The sequence below is a fragment of the Tribolium madens genome, unplaced genomic scaffold, assembly GCF_015345945.1.
Source record: "Tribolium madens isolate multiple individuals breed KSU strain unplaced genomic scaffold, Tmad_KSU_1.1 Scaffold_71;HRSCAF=194;Tcas5.2_LG6, whole genome shotgun sequence".
Lineage (NCBI taxonomy): Eukaryota > Metazoa > Arthropoda > Insecta > Coleoptera > Tenebrionidae > Tribolium > Tribolium madens.
In genome coordinates, this window is record NW_025401041.1 from 3,527,833 (window position 1) to 3,545,409 (window position 17,577).

Sequence of the window (17,577 nt, forward strand, 5' to 3'; positions counted from 1 at the left end):
ATAAAAAGACAAATAACATACAACAGCTTCCTTGTTTCCTGTTATAATAGCTTGTAGCAAAAAAACTTGGAAAATTATTTTTCCCACAGAAATAAATACAGCCAAATTTTTATAGATAAAATTTTGTTAACATTTTTTCAATGGTTCTTTGGGGCGCGAGTTCTGGCGCACCCAGTATAGCATGCGTTTAATTAAATTGTAATTTTAAATTAAGTTGGTAACAAACAACAATGTATAGAGAAAAATTATGAAAATTGACAAATGTTTTTCTTTTAATTTAACATTTGTTTGGTTACTAGGTTAGAATTTGTCAAATTTGTTACGAAAACCTGACGAACACAGCTAAAATAAAAAAACGAATTTCACACGACCACTACCAAAAATTAAAATTTTGTTGCATTAAAGAATGTTAGAAATTAGTACAATTTTTCTAAGATCATAGAAAAAATACAGTACCCAAGTCGGGTTATAAAAAATAGTTTTTTTTAGGAAACTGTTTAAAAATTAAGAAAAAAAAATATACAAACAAGATGAATATTTCAGCAGTTTAAAGTACGGAATACCTACTACCAAATTAGTTATGGCTATGATAGAAAAAGAGGGGGCAGTATTTTTGTCCATTTTGACAGTTTTTAGTTTTAAAATTTCTTAATTTAATTGGCAATGGAAAATCACCTGTCTCATTTTTCAACAAAATACCGACTTTTTCCGATGTAAAGTTCAACTGTTTTGCGTTTACCTTGGCCTTTCCACATTCCATTGCACAAAATGTGAAAAGTGCATCAATAGTTTTAATGATTTTTAAAGGGAATAAAGTACGCAATTATGTAGTCGGCCTTGAATCTCCATTATGTAAGAATTTTTTTCTTAAAAAAATCCCAAAGGTTACATGGTCAATCAGCATCAATGAGAATTTTTATTTCCTTACGTTGGTAGGGTTCAAAGTACTACAAACGTCACAATCCGGAAAAGAAACCAGTGGCGTAACAAAGAAAATTTTATTAAAGCCTCTCCAGTCTTATTTAATTTTTTTACTCGTTTTCCCATAATTATCTCGATAGAATTTTGTAAACAAGAAAATCATTAAAATATTTGTACTTAAAAACACAGCCGTCCAAAACTTGGGATACGAACAATCCTGATTTACCAACTGTACAAAAAACGTGAAAAACACAACGTAGTGTTGCACCTGAAACAAAAAAATAACTTAAATGTCAAAACTTGACTTGACTTACAATCTGCACTTGTGTCAAATATTTTTTCCACCAGGCACTTTTTCCATACTCGGGCCAACACACCGTCATGAGATAATATCCATACATAATAGTATGGACAAAAGTGTTATAAAAGCCGAGATAGAGGGCGTGCCCACCCGGGAAGTACTTCCCCGAAATCCACGCCGATGCCAACATACCGACATGGTGGTGCACGTGGAGATACGTCACCTGACGCCATCTTTTTCTCAAAACAAAAAAAATCTATTTTTAAATAAAAATATAACTATAGTATCAAGTACCGTATCCAAAAGATCAAGAAACTTCAAAAGAGTATAACAATGGTGGGCGACCAACATGGCGGACGTCGAATTTTCCGCAGGCGAACACAACAAATTGAGGTTAGGGACGATTTTTGCAAACTGAAAACTAAATTAGATCCCTCTAGTGACATTTCCCTAACCTACCATAATAAAAACGATAAAGTTGGCCACGATTTGGACGATATTGTACGCAATCATGACATATTTCAAGTTCAAGGGCTCGCGATGTTTCATCATAATAGGCCCGATTTTTAAAATGAAAGTCATATATAAGGCTGCTATGATTATAGGTTGCAGAGGTGATTCCATTAAAACATAGTTTTTTACTCGGGGATCTACCAATAATAATAATAATAATTAAAATTATTAAATCATCAAGTTACCTCCGAGTTTTTCAAAATCGGTGAAAAGTCGCACTGAGACGTCCATCGTACCACAAAGATAAAACAACATTGAAATGGCTTTAGTAAATTTTGAGTTAAATTTTACTAAATTTAAAAATAATTCAGGTAATCAGGGCCAACTACGCTCACCACTTTCGAATCACAGCAGGTGTGATTTTTACGTGCATCAAGGATAATGATGCGAAAAAATCGTAATCAAATAGTTCACTAATTTATTTAATAGTAGTGGCCCCAATTCTGTTATATCTTTTTTACATAATAAAAATAAAAAAACCCTAGACAAATATTTAATTATTTGATTAAATTGTTTTATTTTCTCAAGTGTCTAAAATTAATAACCGGTAGGAAAAATCTAGACTTGAAACTTGATTGTAGGAACAAGTCTAGAAAAAAAACACACATTTCAAGTTTTTTAAGCTTGCAATTGATTGAAGCTAAATCTAGACATGAGGTCGACATCGTAACCAGTGAATTATGGACGTTTCCTATTTCAGTAAAAAAGTTGTTAATTGAGTAATTTAATCTAATAAAGAGTGGAGGAGTTGTTAGGTTTTTTCGACGCAGTGGTGGAATTGCATGGTTTTTTTCCAACATTTAACCAGTAGTATTATTTAGAATGAGTTGAATTTTATTTTTTGCTGTAAATACAGGATGTTTGGAAATTCGCGCACCTCCTTGAAAGGGAGTAAATGGGTAGTCCCCTAGAGTACTGAAAAAATGTTTAAAAAATTCTATCTGTCAAAAAATATTGAGATATATTTTTTGACGTTTGACAAATTTTTATGTCTATTTAATATTTAATGACACTGATGATCTTGTATATGTTTTTTATAATTATCTAGTAAAGGTACAAAAATTTTGCCAATAAAAGCCCCAAAATAACACTAAACAGAATTACAATTTAGGATACAGCTTTCTTGTTCCCTCTTCTAATAGCCTGTAGCAAAAAAACTTGGAAAATCATTTCTCCAACAGAAATAAATAGAGTCAAAGTGCAAAATTTAAACTCTCATAACTTCGAAATTTATATAGATACATTTTTTTAAACATTTTTCTTGTTGTCTTGGGCAGTGTCACGGAAGTGCACGACTTTCCGGAGAGCCTGTATGTGTCTGTCTTATTAAACCAGTGTTGCCAAGATTGTCTTCACCAGATATTTAAATAAAAAATCTGGTGTGAACATGACACGACTTTCTTTATCCCACTTATCTAGAAAATATTTGCGTCGTAACAAATATTTGTCTTTTTAAGCTTGTTCAAATTGAAGCATGAAGACAACATTGTAATTAGTAAGGCTCGGATTATTTGCAAAATGCATATTTGTTATTAAGAGGTATATCAACAAAATTATGCATATCTAATGTTTTTTGATTAAAATAAGTCAATTAAAAAATGCATATTTTGTCAACTTCGTGCATATTTTAGGAAATAATGCATATTAGTGCATATTTTCTTCAAATCACAAATTTCCCATGAACAATTTCAGTTCAAGTTAAAAATTGGACAGTTTAAAAAAATGATCTGATTACAAAATATGTTAAAGAGAAAACAACCAGTAATTCGTAAGCCGGACTCAAAGAATTAGTATCTTGCTGAGTGTTTTCTTTTTAAATTCGTTTTATACAGGGTGAATATGTAGTTAAAAACCATAATTATTTGCCTCTGGAAAATAATAATTGATATAAAATAAAGTAATATCTGTTCGTATTTTCAAAATGAAATTTTGTTATGCGATTTTTTTATCAAAATTGTAATATATGTATTTTTTTTTAATTAATAAAAAGTAGATAGTCTCTAACACAGTTGGTTTTGGGAGAGTATACAAAACATTTTTAGTGGGTTGCCATTTAAAAAAATTAAAATTTTTGTAGTACTCAAAAACAAAAAAAATCGAGAAATTTTATTCTTGATAAAACATTTAATTCATCAATTAGTTAAAAAAAAATAAATAGTTTAAGCAAAAAATGTTTGGTTCCATACTTTTTATTCACCTGGTATAAAACGAATAAATCCTTCTATGTGGATTAGTAGTTGCCTGCAAATGAATTTTAGCAAAATTGTTTAAAGTGATGTGATCTGAAAAGTACAGATTTCTTAGAAAAGCTTAATTACTAGGTTATTAAAATGGCTTGTCTGAGGCAAAACCAATTTATTTATGCTCTTTCGTTCATCGTCTGCGGTTCAAGATGAAAATTCAAACTTTAGTGTACTCAAGGATAAAAAATTATTCCAACTTTGATTTTTTATTGTTAAAAGTTTTGCATATCGATGCATATTTGGCATATATTCGAGCATATTTCTTAATATTTTGTGCATATTTTTGTGAAAATACGTGCTTATATATGCGCGGATTTTTCGTGCAAATAATCCGAGCTTTAGTAATTAGTAATTAATCATAGTAGTGGTAAAACCGTTCTTGCCCTAAGGTCCAAATATGGAAAAACACCAACCACCACCACCATATTATGAACAACCACAACCATTTTCTAGCCCACCACAAGCACCTTACAACCCCCAACCTGCGGTTACGGCAGCCCCGGCATCGACCCGTAAGTCACTGACCCTCGAAAATTTTTCATTTGAATCAAAATTTTATCAAAACAGTGATAAGACTTGCAAAAATATGTTTTTTTTTTTAATATTTTTATTGATTCGTGGTTGTTTGAGGAAAATTCTTTTCGTGCTACGTCGGCATTTCTTATCAGTGAAACTAAATATATGCCATATGCGTACAATTGCCGTTAAAGATAAGACTTGCAAATATCGGATGAAAGCTCTCACGCTGTTAATTTTACTTTATTTTTTCGAGTTAAAATTATTGCGTGCACGCCACTGGATACAATTAATTTTTTCCCCAAATCAAGTCTAGCGGCGTAGACCTTGGCTCCATCAGGTCCCTAACCTTTAAGTGTGAGATTTTTGTTGCTTTTTGTCGCTCTCGGATTATGGAATTTTTTCAACCTTGTTTACAATTTTTTTTTTTCAGATGTTACCAACGTTCATGTTTCAACGCAACCGGCAATGGGGGGCACTTGCCCCATCTGCCACGCTGGTAAATTCACAGGGAGTTTCACGTTGTGTGGTTGGCTGTGTTGCTTATTTTGTTTCCCCTGTGGCATAATTTGCTGTCTGTGCATGCGCAAGAAGAAGTGCAGCCATTGCGGGTTTTCCCCCTCATAAAGTATTTTATAATATAAAAAAAATTTAAAGTTTTTTTTTCACATATTTGTTATAATGAACAAATCAATAAAAAGAAATTAATAGGGGAAGTGTTTTTTTGACCTCTACCTATCAAATTTGAATATTAATGGTGTTTAAAAAAAGTTTTTTTTTATTAACTACAAAAATAAACAACAAGAAACAAATGAATTTCGGAGATTTAATTTAAAAAGAATGAAAACTATTTTCAAGTTCAACAAGTTTCAGGTTCAATCCCTGGTTCGGATCATTTTTTTTAAATATTTCTTCAACAAATGAATACAAAAAGTTAGAAGTTCTCAAGGTGACAATTCAATAATATTTATACAAAGTGGTTATAAATGATTTTCATCTAGCCAGCTGTGAATTTTCCATGTAAAATAAAAAATGCCGCTTTACGGAAATAGGGGTACCTACTTGTTTTAACTCAAAATTAAAAAATCGCCGTTTACTAAGCGTCCACTTCGAAAATAGACTTGTTTAATTATAAACTTGTTTTATTCCAAAGTATACATTATTATCAATTATTATTGGAAATTAGTTGAAACAATAAATGTTTAATTAACAACAATTTATTTTATTAATTAATAAGTGACACTAATGACAGAACTAGAGCTTTCAAAAAAAGTAAAGCGGCACAAATAAAGTTACATGCAAAAAAATTCCAAAGCTGGCTAGATGAAAATAATTTATAACCACTCTGTATAATTTATTTATTATATAGTGTGTTCGTTTTTGAGGTCCAGCATGAGGCAGTTATAATAAGAGATACGAGATCAGTTAAATTAGGACATAGTTGCGCATTTTTATGCTGAACAATAATCTGAAAGAAAATTTATTGTGTCATTTTTAGCGTTTGAATTATTGGAAAAAAACGGAAATTTGTAATTTTCGTTTTTAATTTTTTAAGCGAAAACTAAAAGACCTAGACCTAGGACGTTCTTAAGGCACTTTTTTGAAAGAAATTTAAATCTGTTATCGTATTTTCCAAGGCGCTCTAGATATCAGAGTTACAACACTGAACTTTAAATTTTCTTATAGACGCCATATTTATTTTTGTATTTTTGTCTTGTTGTTCCTGACTACAACGATGTATCACACAATATAATCAAATTTTACATGCTGATCAAAATTAAGAAAAACCGTTTTTGCGGAGAGTGGAAAAATGCCATCAATTTTAATTAACAAATTATATTTTGAAGCTGGTGCATTCGAGCATCTTTTATAACTTTGTTGTTTTGTTTTGCGAAGAATAAATTCTAGTTTATCACGTTGTTTCTATTTGTTTTTAAGTTTGAAGGAAATGTGACTTCCAGATTCAAATTCAATTGAACTGTGAAAATTGGTAGCGTTTTTTCCAAAGCACTCTTCGCAAAAACGCTTTTTCTTAATTTTGATCAGCATGTAAAATTTGATCATATTGTGTGATACATCGTTGTAATCAAGAACAACAAGACTTTTCAAAAATACAGAAATCAAAATACAGAAGTCAACGTCGAGGTCTTTTAGTTTTCGATTGAAAAAATTAAAACAAAAATTACAAATTTCCATTTTTTTCCAATAATTCAAAAACTAAAAATGCCATTAAATTTTCTTTCAGATTATTGTTCAGTATAAAAATGCGCAACTTTGCCCTAATTTAGCCGACCTCGTATCTCCTCCATGGAGGAGCTCGAGAAACGAACACCCTGTATAAACTTACAGCTTGTTCCAAATCTGGTGGCGAACTGACGTTGTCAAAAATGACTGAATTTTGACATTAAACATATGTTTACTACTAAAAAAAATATTGTTCATAGGCGTCGTATGAAATAATATTTCAAAACCACTGTTATTCTTTAAAAAAATATAATAAGTAGGTACTCGTACATAAGATTAAACTGTTAACGCATGAAAAGAATTTTCAAAAATGATATTCCTAACAATCCTTGTCTTACAAATTTTTAGAGAAAAAAAAGTACGCCCATGTATTTTTTTATTTTAACCAAGTGGGCGCACTCCAAGTGTCTTTTCTGTCACTGTCAGTTCACCACCAGATATGGAATAAGCTCTAATAATATTTATACTAAAAAACACAGAGGAAAAATGTTTATTTATCAACATAATATAAGTTTTTCTCACCGAGAAACAACATAATGATAAAACTGATAATTTTTGTTGATAAAACACTTATCTTTTTGCAAAAATTTCTTGCAAAGTTTGAATCAGATCTAATTTTAAAATTAAACTTTTTTTCGATTTTTGTTGAGCTTTTGGTCGATTTTTGACACGCGGAGCAGACTCTTGCTAATAACTCCGGAATTATTGGTGCTAGCCTCCTGTATTAAAAATTGTTCAAAAAATAATAATTTTCTATCATATACAAAAAAGATCAGTGTGCAAGGATAAATAGTTAGAAAGAAAATTGCTGATAAAGTCAAAAATATCGAAAATAAATTTATACTATAACTTCTAAACCATTGCAAATTTTGCAGTTTTCTCGACTTGTATGTCTACTTCAAAATATTATTTCATTGAGGTACAATTTTACCGCCATTTACAAAATAAAAATCGGGTTTCATAAAAAACAGTCATATCTCAAAAGCTATGAGCCCTAGGTCAAAGCGGTTTGCACAGGCGAATTCTACGAGTAAATTTACATATTGTATGAGTTTTTTTTTTAAAGTAAAAATAAAAAAATTTTACAACCGAATTGTGTATGTTTATAGCTCTATTTTTAACTATTATTCAATGTCTTAAAAACCATTCATCGTAGAGGACTTTAAACTATTGCATCGTGTCCAGCGTGTAATTTTACGTCTAGAAACCACGTTTCAATCGTTTGTACGACAAAAAGTTGTTTTGAATAAAATTTCATTGAATCAAATTAAATTTTAAACAAACGGAATATTTAAATAACCTTTGCATAATTATGGATTTTTTGTAAACGTAGGAGGCAAGGGAATTATAATTTTCAGCGTATTTTATTATCGAAGCAATATTGTTAACTAAGTAATTATTTTTTATCCAGGTATCTGTTACAAAAATTGAATTATCTTCAGTGTATTATTGCTTGCCATAACAGTTAAAAAATAAAAAAGTATCATCTTTTTAATCGATTTGTTACACAAACACATTCCTTTTTCCTTTTGACCAAAATTTTGACTAAAAATTCGCTCCGAAAACCCCGAAATTTGCACCTTTTAATGTCACGTAATCTCTAGATGATGTAGTTAGTTATCTGTTGTAATTAGTCTTTGACCTTGAAACAATATTCTATTCACAATAACATTAATAAAACAATTATTATCACATGAAAATCTGCACTCCTTACAATCGTAAGTACTTATTTAAAAAAAAACCTCTCGAGATTATTTTTTCTAAATAGAAATGGATTCTTTCAGCCCTTCAAAACCCCTATTTAAGCCCCCAACACTTCCCCACGTCTCAGTCGTTTGAAAATGAATCCTTGGGTAAAAATCTCCCTTCATTTGTGCATTTTCGGCTTTTTGAAAGAAATCCGCCCTTCGGAACCCTTCATTTACGACTATTTAATCGGCCCTTGGCGCAACGTTACTGATGATGAAGTGACGAAACAGGTCTATCCAGTTGGCACCTACGCCAACATGATTCTCCTAGTGATAGTTTTCCTCATCACTGATATCTGTCGCTACAAGCCACTTATCGTGGTTTTAGGCCTTTCAGGAATCACCGTTTGGGGTATGCTGATTTGGACAACAAGTCTCTTCTTTTTACAAGTCCTTGAAGTAAGTCAACATGAGTCCAAACCCAAGTTTTAGTCAATTTCTAGGTTTTTTACGGCATGTTTTGTGCGTCAGAAGTCGCTTATTACACTTATATTTATGCAAAAGTCGACAAAGAGCACTATCAGAAAGTGACATCACACACTAGAGGCGCCATTTTGGCCGGTCGCGCCATCTCGGGGATCACATCACAAGTTTTAATCTCCACAAACATCATGGACTTCAAACAACTCAATTACATCACGTTTGCGTGTAAATTGTGATTTTGATTCAAATTTCGCGCTTAATTCAAGAGTTTCAGCTGTGAGTTTGGCAACACTGTGGGCGTTGTTTCTACCGTCTGTCAATAGGAGTCTCTATTTTCACTCAGACGGGTCACAAGATCGGGCGTTTTCGGCCAAAGTCGGCTCGGCTTTTACCCTAATGAAAAACCATTTTCTCGACGCTTTTACCAACAGTCACGTGGTTAAATGGTCGGCTTGGTGGGCACTTTCCACGTGTGGTTATGTCCAAATTGAGACTTACATGCAACCACTCTATTCGGTAGTACAAAATTCGAACGAAACGGCCTATAATGGCGCCGTCGAGGCCATCTTGACTTTAGCGGGATTCCTCGTCGCGCTTTTGGCGGGATATTTGAAACTCAACTGGGAGATTAAAGGGGAACTAACACTCGGAATATTTTCCATGATTCAGGGGATTCTCATCGTTGTTATTTCACAAACTGATTATATTTTTCTATGTTACGCGTTTTATATCGTTTTTGGGATTTTATATCATTTTATGGTGACGATTGCAAGTGCGCAAATTGCCAAAGTTATCGATGAGGATAGTTACGGCTTGATTTTTGGCATAAACACGTTTTTTGCATTAGTTTGTAATTCGATTTTAACTGTTTTAGTGGCCACTGAAGGAGTTGGCTTTGCGTTAGATCCGAGGGGTCAGTATGTTGTGTATGGGGGCTACCATCTGGCTATTTCACTCATTTTTGTGATTATGGGGCTAAGGACGTGTTTTGGGAACCGGGGGGTGAGCGAAAGCAGTGATAACATCGTTGATAACACGCCAAAAGCTTAATTTTATTATTAAGCTAGGCAACCAATAATACACTTTTCAATAATTAATTAAAATGTGTATTATGGTTGCATAACTTTAATTATTTTTAAGACAATTTTCAACAGGTGCAAAATCTTGACAAGTTGTTATTTTCTCAACTCCCTTCACACATTCGAGAATTTTTTCTTTACTTTCTTCACTTTCATACCCAATATTCTTACTTTTCAATGTTTCCACGCAGATACTTCCGTCGTCTTTCAAACAGTCTAGTTTTTCAAACATGCATTTTAAAAAACACAAAATTTCTTCACTTGCAGGGTCTTCAGACGGTTTATAATTCCCCAGTGTTTCAGCTGAAATTCCAGTCTCGTTTCTACACAAAGCTCTTGCTTCGACAATTTCATTATCATCTGCAAACTAGTGAAAACGAAAACTCGAAATGTCAGTTTTCAAAAAAATACCACTAGAAATGTTTCAAGGAACAAAAATAGTACAAAGCACAATATATTTGCCATTTTAGTTTATTACTGTTGCAGTTTCACACTTTTATAATCAAGTTTTTATGTACTCAATAAAAATGATTGCGGAAGCAATTAATTGTTTCCGAGTTTTTGTACCGTTTAAAAAACACTAATTTAATTAATTATATTGGTTAAAGTAGCGCACAGTGTCGCTACCCCATTATTTGACATTTCTACCAACACAACAAAAAAGTGGTAGTTATGTCACCCAACTTCCGATTACTCTAATTGACATAATGCGACTTCAAATCACACTCAATTATTAATCAATAACAAACAAGCATTTTTATCGTTTATTTTCCCAAGAGAAACAATTTTGAATTTTCTCAGTTACCGGATTTCGATTATATGCGCATGCGCGTTGTTTATATTTCTTCAAAACACGAAAATAATTTTTGTAAATTAAACAAAACACCGAAAATAATTTTTGTAAATTAATAGTTCACGATTCATTAGTTAGGTACCTGATTTTAGCCAAGAAGTGTGCTTAAATTCTTTTGAAATGGCCTATTAGTTGTTCTTTTGAACAAAACTCATTTTGAACAAAAACAACACCACCCTTTGCACAAACACTATTTACGTCACCTTTTTGTGTTTTTCACGTCTCCCGCGACTTTTACCACCGTTTTTGTTCGATTTTCTCAGAGTTTGAGACACATTTACGCAAAATGTCAACTGTCACAAATCCAAAGCACCCTATACGTGTTTTCTTGAAACGGTAATTTAAACATTTTTGGACCTTTTTGGGACATGAAACTTTTGCTTTCGTTAAGTGTTTGATTAAATTTTCGTTTTTTAACATTACATTTTGTCGTTTTTCACTTTCATTAGTGTTTCTAAAATTTCTTTTTCTAGTGTTGCCAACAGAAATGATTTAACACTAAAGTCACTAGACTTAAACCAGTTCAAAATATACAGACTTCGTATTATGTAATTTTAATTTCCAGAAAAAAAGAAAAGCTAATGGTACGGCACATGTGTGAGAAAGCAAGACATATCACGTTGTGGTGAAGCATTGAAAAAAAAACAAATTTTTGACCTTCACTGAAAAAACAATATAAAAAGCATCACTGCAAAAATGTCTCATTCCAACAAAACAAAATGTGGTCATTATTGCACTTCCTGTTCTCGTTTTTTGTCCTAATTTCAGCCCAAGTAAGTCATTGCCAATATAAAAATAAAATTACTAAGTCGTTTCCAGAAAAAGGGGAAGTACTGGACAACAATCAGCGAATGTATGACTGAATATTCAATGGATGTTGAAGATATAAAGAAATTCGACTTACCGGCTGAAAATATGGGCGAAGAAATACTTTGTTTTACTAAATGCTTCTACGATAAACTTTTAATTACAAATGAAGATGGCAAAATCAGTATTGACAACCTCAAATCAATTCCCCTAGTAAACGCCATCGATGAGTCCAAATACGACGATCTGGTGACTTGTTTGAAGGAAGTTGGCAAGATTGAAAAATGCGAAGATGTGAAAAATATCGAAAAATGTTTTGTTAAGTATATTTAATCGTTAAAATAAAAAAACAAGGTTAAGGGTTAATTGTTTTTATTTCGTATTTTGGTCAAAACAGTATTGTATTTTTCTAATGTCGGTGCATTTATCAATTATTTGTATTTCTTTAATACAATTCTTCACTTTATCAGTTTTCAAACTTGGGTCACCAAAATCAGGGATTACATCGATTTTGTCCATATTAATTTTCCCATTTTCGTCCAAAAGTCGCAATTTCGTGTAAAAACACTTAATAAAACACAGAATTTTCTCAGGAACATCTGCAACACTTTCGTAAATTTTCATTTCATCTTCATTGATATCATTTTCTTTGAGACACTCGTCTTGGAATTGGTCCTAAAATTGACTATTATTAGTGGAATTTGATGAGTTGGCACACCTGATCATCGCCGTGACACCCTGCAAGGGCACACAAAAGTACAAAATAAACAATCATTTTGTCATTTTTTAACCAAATTGTCGACAATTTATAAACGAAAAACCGGAAAAATTGTAACAAAAGTAATAACACTAAATTATGTTTAATCGCTCCAAAAAAATTACAGTAACCTTCAATTTGACTATAAATGACTTTTACCACTGCAACCAACTTTAAACAGTGCTACCAACTCAAGATGCGTCCAATCACGAGCCTTATCTTTACTCTTCTTGTCGTTTCTTCATTCGGAGACAAAGAAAGCGACGAAATTGTGAGTATTTTTTATGTTTATTATTTTTTAAATTTAATTTTCTTCAAATAGATGCAGGAAATTTTCAACGACTTGGATGGAGAAGCTGCCGATTTACGAGATCAATGTTTGGAAAAAAATTCAATTAAAATCACTGATTTGAAAAGTTACGACAATGCTAGTGCCATTCCAGAACGAGACTTATGTTTTTATAAATGTTTCTACGAAGGAATTGACTTTATTGATGAAAATAGCAACCTCAACGTGGAAAATTTGAAAGAAATTCCCGCCATTTCTGAACTAGGGGAAGAACTCGTCAATGAAATGACTGTCTGCGTCGAAAAAATTGGAAAAATTAGGTGTTGTGGCGACGTGAGGAAAATCGAGCAGTGTTTCCAAAATATAACCATGTAGACCAACTTGCTAGACAATAAATAACTAAATGAATGCCGTGTTTTATTGAGGTTATGTTTGACATTTATGGGTGACAAATATGTGTGTTTTGTTGCAAAATAAGCAAAATAATGAAAAAATTATTTGTTTTCCGAAAAAAATAATTTAATTTTATGTTTAAAAATGTGCTTATCCATTGTTAACTTGATTTTCAGTAATGTAATAAAAATGAAAAAATCGACTTCTCAAAGTGGTTATTTTAATACGTAACCAGGCACTAAAGTGGAACTTTTTATGACGGGAGCGATCTCCGAGAAGTGTAAAAAGTGTATACTCTATTTCATATTAAAGTTGAACTATACTGAATAAAAAAATAAATCGTTATTTAAAAAATTATGAAAAAATTATCATAACTTTTTGATGGCCTTAGCAGCATTATACAGGGTGCGCCAGAACTCGCGCCCCAGAGAAAAATAAGGTAAGATACCAGGAACGTGGAAAAAATATTAAAAAAAAAACATCTATAAAAATTTCGAAGTTTTGAGGGTTTAAAGTTTGCACTTTAACTCTATTTCTGTTGGAAAAATAATTTTCCAAGTTTGTTGCTATAGGCTATTAAAAGAGGAAACAAGGAAGCTGTATCCTAAATTGTAACACTGTTCAATGTTATTTGTGGCTTTTATTGGCAAAATTTTTGTCCCTTTACTAAATAATTGTAAAAAAAAACATATACAAAATCATGAGTATCATTAAATAGATATAAAAAAAGTCAAATGTCAAAATTTTTTGACAGATAGAATTTTTTAAACATTTTTTCATGTTCCTGGTATCTTGCCTTAATTGAAAATTATCTCTGGGGCGCGAGTTCTGGCGCACTCTGTATATTAATTTCAAATTTTTTGTCCGTGCCGTTTAAAAATAAATTAAGAAAACTTCTATTTTTGGCCATTTTATTTTTTTATAACAAAACTGTACGGAAGTATTTTTTGATTTATTTTTGGTGTATGTTAGATTACTACCTACTTAGGTTACTGTATTTTTTTCATGCAATTTAAATAATGCGTTTTTTTATAAAAAAAATAAAAACTATTGTACATCAAGTAGGTTGTAGAAATCTAAATGCATCTTTAATTTAAAAGCAAATTTACAAAAAAAGTGTCATTTTTGCTTGGTTGCCATCTTAAAAGTGTCCCTTTCAACGACTACTTCGACGCACATTAATATGAAAACGACTATACATAATGTTTTTCTAAAATTTTGAAATGTTATACAATTCACATTGCACACTTTATAGCCGACTTTGATTGAAATAAGAGTCGCAAAAGTGCTTGTTTACGGACTATTTTGGGTTACTTTACGGACGATTTGAAAAAAAGTCATTTATTGCATCTACCCTAAATTCCCACATTATTTTATTTAGAAATTACAGAAAAATTCAAAGATATTTATGAGCGCATTCTCTCTGCTTCCCAAAGTCCTGACATGTTTCAATCTTTCCAACCTCCTTCAAACACTCCAAAATGTTATTCTTCTTTTCTTCACTTATTTGTGACATCAGTGGTAGGTTTTTCAATTTTTCTTCATTTATGTTACCTTCGGAATCGATCAAACCGCCTTCCTCTTGCATACATTTTCCAAAACACATCAAATCTTCCGGAATTTCGTCGCCTTCGAATTTCAAATCTTCTTCTTTCAAACCAATTTTATCCAAGCATTTGTCTCGCAATTCGATGAAGTTTTTATCGGCCATTAATTCATTGCGGAGTTTCTGAAATTTAGAATTAAAAATGTTAAATAAATGTTATACATACTTCAAAGTCTAGAGCAAGACTTGCAACAAGAAGACTGAGAAAAACAAATAATCGACACATTTTTGCCATTTTTGGATGTCTGTGGTGTTGTTGTGGGTTTTATATTAGGTGTGAAGGCTATCATAGGTGTTATTAAATTAATTAGAAACGAAATAAGGTAATTAGGGGCAAATTGGGCGTGCAACACTGTGAGTATAAGTGGCAACGGTGTCAATTTAGGGAATTTTGAGTTTCTTTAATTATCAACCTTGATAATTTAATGATATGAAACTAGTAATTTGTTACATCACACCGTTTTATAAAAGTGCTCAAATTGCAAAAATGTCATATTTTAAAAATGGCGCTGTTTCAACTGCTCTTGTTTTTGTCACTCGCTTCGTTTCAAGTATGTTTCAAATTTCAGATCAATTTTTTACGATTTTTTTCAGTCAAGTTTGGCTCAATTTTTCATGAATGAGAATTTTACTGAAGTGAGAGAGGAATGTCTTACTGAAAACTCTGTAACAGCAGATGAAATTCATGATGGTTGGAAAATGCATCACAATGTCTCCGAAAAACTGTTATGTTTCCATAAATGTCTCTTAGAGAAAAAGGGATTGATTGATGAAAATGGTATCATCCAAAAGGAGAAAATTCCCGAAGTAGTGACACTCAAACACAATGAAAAACGCGAGGAAATTTTCACTTGTATTGGAAATATCGAGAAAATTGAAACTTGTGAAAATGTTCTCGAAGTAATGCATTGTTTTCCCAGAAGAAGAAAAGATTGATTTGGCTTGTAATTAATTAATTATTCAGACAATAAATATGCAAAAACATACTTAACTTTATTTAACCTTCACCAAAAAATTATTACTTGCGATGACATTGAAAAGTGTGGAAATTGTCTCGAACCGAGCTTTGTTGTGTGAAAAATTAATTGAGGAATTGTCGTATTCCGGTTTTTTGTCAACTTATTCGGTTATAAATGATGTAATTTGTGAATTAAACGTATTTCAATAATGAAGCGAAAAGTATTTTTATTAATTTTTGTGGTTTCCACATATGGCGCCATTATGGAAGTAAGTTTCAACATAAAGTAGTGTTTTTTTTTTAACTTTTTTTTAAAGGATTCAGAAATTACAACAGTTATCCAAAAATGTGTCATAAAAACAAACGCAAATGAATCGGAATTTTCTAGCCCCCAGTTTCTTCAAACGACACCATCAGAGTCACTTTTATGCGCAGCAAAGTGTGTTTTAGAATCGCTTGAAATCGTCGATTCTGATGGAAATATTATAATGGACTCTTTGAAAGAATATATTCGTCCTTTATTTACTTCAGCTCGAGAAGCTATAGTCACATGTGGAGACGAAATTAAAACTGTTACGACCTGTGATGATATGGAAAAATACAGAAAGTGCATAATGCCACTGATGAAAAACTCATCTTGATTTTTGTAATTACCGCCACTTTGAAATAAAACGTCAAATGACGTCACTAATGTCATTTTTGTTGGTTTGGTCAATCGCAAATAATTGCTTGACGTTTCTTTTTATAACCTCAAAATGACAGAAGAAAAAATTCTTGAATTATTGCTTCCCAAACATTACGATTACCCCAAACTCGAGTCAAACGCCGCTGAGACGATTGCAAAAAGCCTCACTGACATTATTTACGACACTTTGACGCCTAAATCGACCAATAAAAGACTGAACGTTCTTGTAGTTTTGCCACTTTTTGAGGGCTTTTTATCGACTTATTTTTTCAGAAATTGATCAAAACATTTGCGTCACATGTCGATGAGACAAATTACACGACTTTTATTGACGCACTTGAGGGACAATTTGATGATACCAGTGATGATTTTTTAAATAAGGTCAAAAGTGATTTAAAGGGGCAATTACCCAAAAATTTGTGCGAGGAAGTGTTGCAATTTTATCAGAGAAGGAATCAGAAACGCGAGGAGAGGATAAAACGGCTTGGTATTGCCACAAATTAAGTTAGTTCAACCTAACCTCATTTTTTAGAATTGATCAAAAAATACGACCAAGAAACGCTAAATAATGATAATTTTTTGTATAGAGTTACACGAAGTATTACGCATTACGAAACCAGTGAAAATCTTGTGAAACAATTATTAAATAACGAACAGGAGGATCAAAATTGTCACAAATTAGTCGACTTCAATTCACTTGATTATAGGGGGAAACAAGTACAGTTTGCGTACGGATTACTTTACTTGAAGCGTTGGGGGACCTTGAGAAAGGTTTTACAACGGTTAAAAACGTACGAAACTTTGACAGATTTTGAAAAAACATTCTTGAGTTACTTAAACGAAAATGGTGAATGTTTGAGGGAGATCCTAGTCAAGGATTTTATTTTTCTATACGAGAATATTGTTTTGAGTCTGTGTACACGAATAATTCAACTACACGACGCTCAAATACCCCAATTTTTTGCAACTTTGCTCTGTGATAAACAATATCTAATCCTGAAAAGTTTGTGTTCAAATAACAAATTTAGGCTAAAACTGAAAAATTTACTCTTCGAATTGTACGGTTTCAGCTTTTGTAATGTGAATTTATTGAAATTTATAGATTTATTTGAATAAATGATTTCTAACAGCGCCCTCTACACATTTTTTGCTCTTTGAAACCCACCAATAATAGCATTGCCAACCTCTTTATTGTTTGCATGCTGCAATAATGATAATATTGTACGTATTTAAATAAAAAT

General features: G+C 31.9%; 9 protein-coding genes across 11 annotated transcripts; 7 read left to right on the forward strand and 2 right to left on the reverse strand.

Moving 5' to 3' along the window:
* Positions 1–984: 984 nt before the first annotated feature.
* Positions 985–2,080, reverse strand: LOC123008825 (elongation of very long chain fatty acids protein AAEL008004-like). Its single transcript, XM_044404845.1, has 5 exons — positions 1,921–2,080; positions 1,682–1,872; positions 1,517–1,636; positions 1,236–1,478; positions 985–1,189 (listed from the first exon to the last, which is right to left on the reverse strand). Exons 1-5 carry the CDS (start codon positions 1,988–1,990, stop codon positions 1,019–1,021), a joined length of 795 nt encoding a protein of 264 aa, XP_044260780.1. The 5' UTR covers positions 1,991–2,080; the 3' UTR covers positions 985–1,018.
* A 2,027-nt stretch (positions 2,081–4,107) lies between these two features.
* LOC123008885 (brain protein I3-like) lies at positions 4,108–5,206 on the forward strand. Of its 2 annotated transcripts, none has more exons than XM_044404926.1 (2): positions 4,108–4,490; positions 4,928–5,206. In XM_044404926.1, the coding sequence occupies exons 1-2, from the start codon at positions 4,376–4,378 to the stop codon at positions 5,119–5,121; spliced, it is 309 nt and encodes a 102-aa protein (XP_044260861.1). In that variant the 5' UTR covers positions 4,108–4,375; the 3' UTR covers positions 5,122–5,206. The 2 variants fall into 2 exon arrangements, 1 of the variants encoding a protein (XP_044260861.1); XR_006412987.1 differs by lacking the exon at positions 4,108–4,490 and adding an exon at positions 4,684–4,851 and having other exon boundaries at positions 4,928–5,061.
* A 3,155-nt stretch (positions 5,207–8,361) lies between these two features.
* Positions 8,362–10,540, forward strand: LOC123008507 (thiamine transporter 1-like). Of its 2 annotated transcripts, none has more exons than XM_044404338.1 (4): positions 8,362–8,456; positions 8,523–8,885; positions 8,930–9,134; positions 9,184–10,540. In XM_044404338.1, the coding sequence occupies exons 2-4, from the start codon at positions 8,580–8,582 to the stop codon at positions 9,957–9,959; spliced, it is 1,287 nt and encodes a 428-aa protein (XP_044260273.1). In that variant the 5' UTR covers positions 8,362–8,456; positions 8,523–8,579; the 3' UTR covers positions 9,960–10,540. The 2 variants fall into 2 exon arrangements, with proteins under 2 accessions (XP_044260273.1, XP_044260274.1); XM_044404339.1 differs by having other exon boundaries at positions 8,416–8,456; positions 8,507–8,885.
* A 414-nt stretch (positions 10,541–10,954) lies between these two features.
* Positions 10,955–12,014, forward strand: LOC123008508. The gene is made up of 2 exons (XM_044404340.1): positions 10,955–11,614; positions 11,661–12,014. The coding sequence occupies exons 1-2, from the start codon at positions 11,561–11,563 to the stop codon at positions 11,979–11,981; spliced, it is 375 nt and encodes a 124-aa protein (XP_044260275.1). The 5' UTR covers positions 10,955–11,560; the 3' UTR covers positions 11,982–12,014.
* A 450-nt stretch (positions 12,015–12,464) lies between these two features.
* On the forward strand, positions 12,465–13,074 carry LOC123008935. The gene is made up of 2 exons (XM_044405005.1): positions 12,465–12,676; positions 12,728–13,074. Exons 1-2 carry the CDS (start codon positions 12,554–12,556, stop codon positions 13,067–13,069), a joined length of 465 nt encoding a protein of 154 aa, XP_044260940.1. The 5' UTR covers positions 12,465–12,553; the 3' UTR covers positions 13,070–13,074.
* A 1,357-nt stretch (positions 13,075–14,431) lies between these two features.
* On the reverse strand, positions 14,432–14,947 carry LOC123008762. Its single transcript, XM_044404764.1, has 2 exons — positions 14,860–14,947; positions 14,432–14,816 (listed from the first exon to the last, which is right to left on the reverse strand). The coding sequence occupies exons 1-2, from the start codon at positions 14,926–14,928 to the stop codon at positions 14,484–14,486; spliced, it is 402 nt and encodes a 133-aa protein (XP_044260699.1). The 5' UTR covers positions 14,929–14,947; the 3' UTR covers positions 14,432–14,483.
* Positions 14,948–15,196: 249 nt separating this feature from the next.
* LOC123009129 (general odorant-binding protein 56h-like) lies at positions 15,197–15,675 on the forward strand. Its single transcript, XM_044405256.1, has 2 exons — positions 15,197–15,244; positions 15,288–15,675. Exons 1-2 carry the CDS (start codon positions 15,197–15,199, stop codon positions 15,627–15,629), a joined length of 390 nt encoding a protein of 129 aa, XP_044261191.1. The 3' UTR covers positions 15,630–15,675.
* Positions 15,676–15,864: 189 nt separating this feature from the next.
* On the forward strand, positions 15,865–16,292 carry LOC123009130. Its single transcript, XM_044405257.1, has 2 exons — positions 15,865–15,920; positions 15,969–16,292. Exons 1-2 carry the CDS (start codon positions 15,915–15,917, stop codon positions 16,290–16,292), a joined length of 330 nt encoding a protein of 109 aa, XP_044261192.1. The 5' UTR covers positions 15,865–15,914.
* An 81-nt stretch (positions 16,293–16,373) lies between these two features.
* LOC123008836 lies at positions 16,374–17,470 on the forward strand. Its single transcript, XM_044404860.1, has 3 exons — positions 16,374–16,562; positions 16,610–16,823; positions 16,869–17,470. Exons 1-3 carry the CDS (start codon positions 16,407–16,409, stop codon positions 17,450–17,452), a joined length of 954 nt encoding a protein of 317 aa, XP_044260795.1. The 5' UTR covers positions 16,374–16,406; the 3' UTR covers positions 17,453–17,470.
* Positions 17,471–17,577: the final 107 nt, after the last annotated feature.

Coding starts and splice junctions, on each gene's coding strand:
- LOC123008825 (XM_044404845.1), bottom strand. CDS start 1,990: ATGTTGTTTTATCTTTGTGGTACGATGGACGTCTCAGTGCGACTTTTC. Junction 1,479..1,516: donor TTCTTGATCTTTTGGATACG/GTACTTGATACT, acceptor ATTTAAAAATAG/ATTTTTTTTGTTTTGAGAAA. Junction 1,190..1,235: donor ATTTGACACAAGTGCAGATT/GTAAGTCAAGTC, acceptor TTTTTGTTTCAG/GTGCAACACTACGTTGTGTT.
- LOC123008885 (XM_044404926.1), top strand. CDS start 4,376: ATGGAAAAACACCAACCACCACCACCATATTATGAACAACCACAACCA. Junction 4,491..4,927: donor GGCAGCCCCGGCATCGACCC/GTAAGTCACTGA, acceptor TTTTTTTTTCAG/ATGTTACCAACGTTCATGTT.
- LOC123008507 (XM_044404338.1), top strand. CDS start 8,580: ATGAATCCTTGGGTAAAAATCTCCCTTCATTTGTGCATTTTCGGCTTT. Junction 8,886..8,929: donor TCTTTTTACAAGTCCTTGAA/GTAAGTCAACAT, acceptor GTCAATTTCTAG/GTTTTTTACGGCATGTTTTG. Junction 9,135..9,183: donor CAATTACATCACGTTTGCGT/GTAAATTGTGAT, acceptor CAAGAGTTTCAG/CTGTGAGTTTGGCAACACTG.
- LOC123008508 (XM_044404340.1), top strand. CDS start 11,561: ATGTGGTCATTATTGCACTTCCTGTTCTCGTTTTTTGTCCTAATTTCA. Junction 11,615..11,660: donor TTGTCCTAATTTCAGCCCAA/GTAAGTCATTGC, acceptor AGTCGTTTCCAG/AAAAAGGGGAAGTACTGGAC.
- LOC123008935 (XM_044405005.1), top strand. CDS start 12,554: ATGACTTTTACCACTGCAACCAACTTTAAACAGTGCTACCAACTCAAG. Junction 12,677..12,727: donor ACAAAGAAAGCGACGAAATT/GTGAGTATTTTT, acceptor TTCTTCAAATAG/ATGCAGGAAATTTTCAACGA.
- LOC123008762 (XM_044404764.1), bottom strand. CDS start 14,928: ATGGCAAAAATGTGTCGATTATTTGTTTTTCTCAGTCTTCTTGTTGCA. Junction 14,817..14,859: donor GTCTTGCTCTAGACTTTGAA/GTATGTATAACA, acceptor TCTAAATTTCAG/AAACTCCGCAATGAATTAAT.
- LOC123009129 (XM_044405256.1), top strand. CDS start 15,197: ATGGCGCTGTTTCAACTGCTCTTGTTTTTGTCACTCGCTTCGTTTCAA. Junction 15,245..15,287: donor TGTCACTCGCTTCGTTTCAA/GTATGTTTCAAA, acceptor GATTTTTTTCAG/TCAAGTTTGGCTCAATTTTT.
- LOC123008836 (XM_044404860.1), top strand. CDS start 16,407: ATGACAGAAGAAAAAATTCTTGAATTATTGCTTCCCAAACATTACGAT. Junction 16,563..16,609: donor ATAAAAGACTGAACGTTCTT/GTAGTTTTGCCA, acceptor TTATTTTTTCAG/AAATTGATCAAAACATTTGC. Junction 16,824..16,868: donor GGAGAGGATAAAACGGCTTG/GTATTGCCACAA, acceptor CTCATTTTTTAG/AATTGATCAAAAAATACGAC.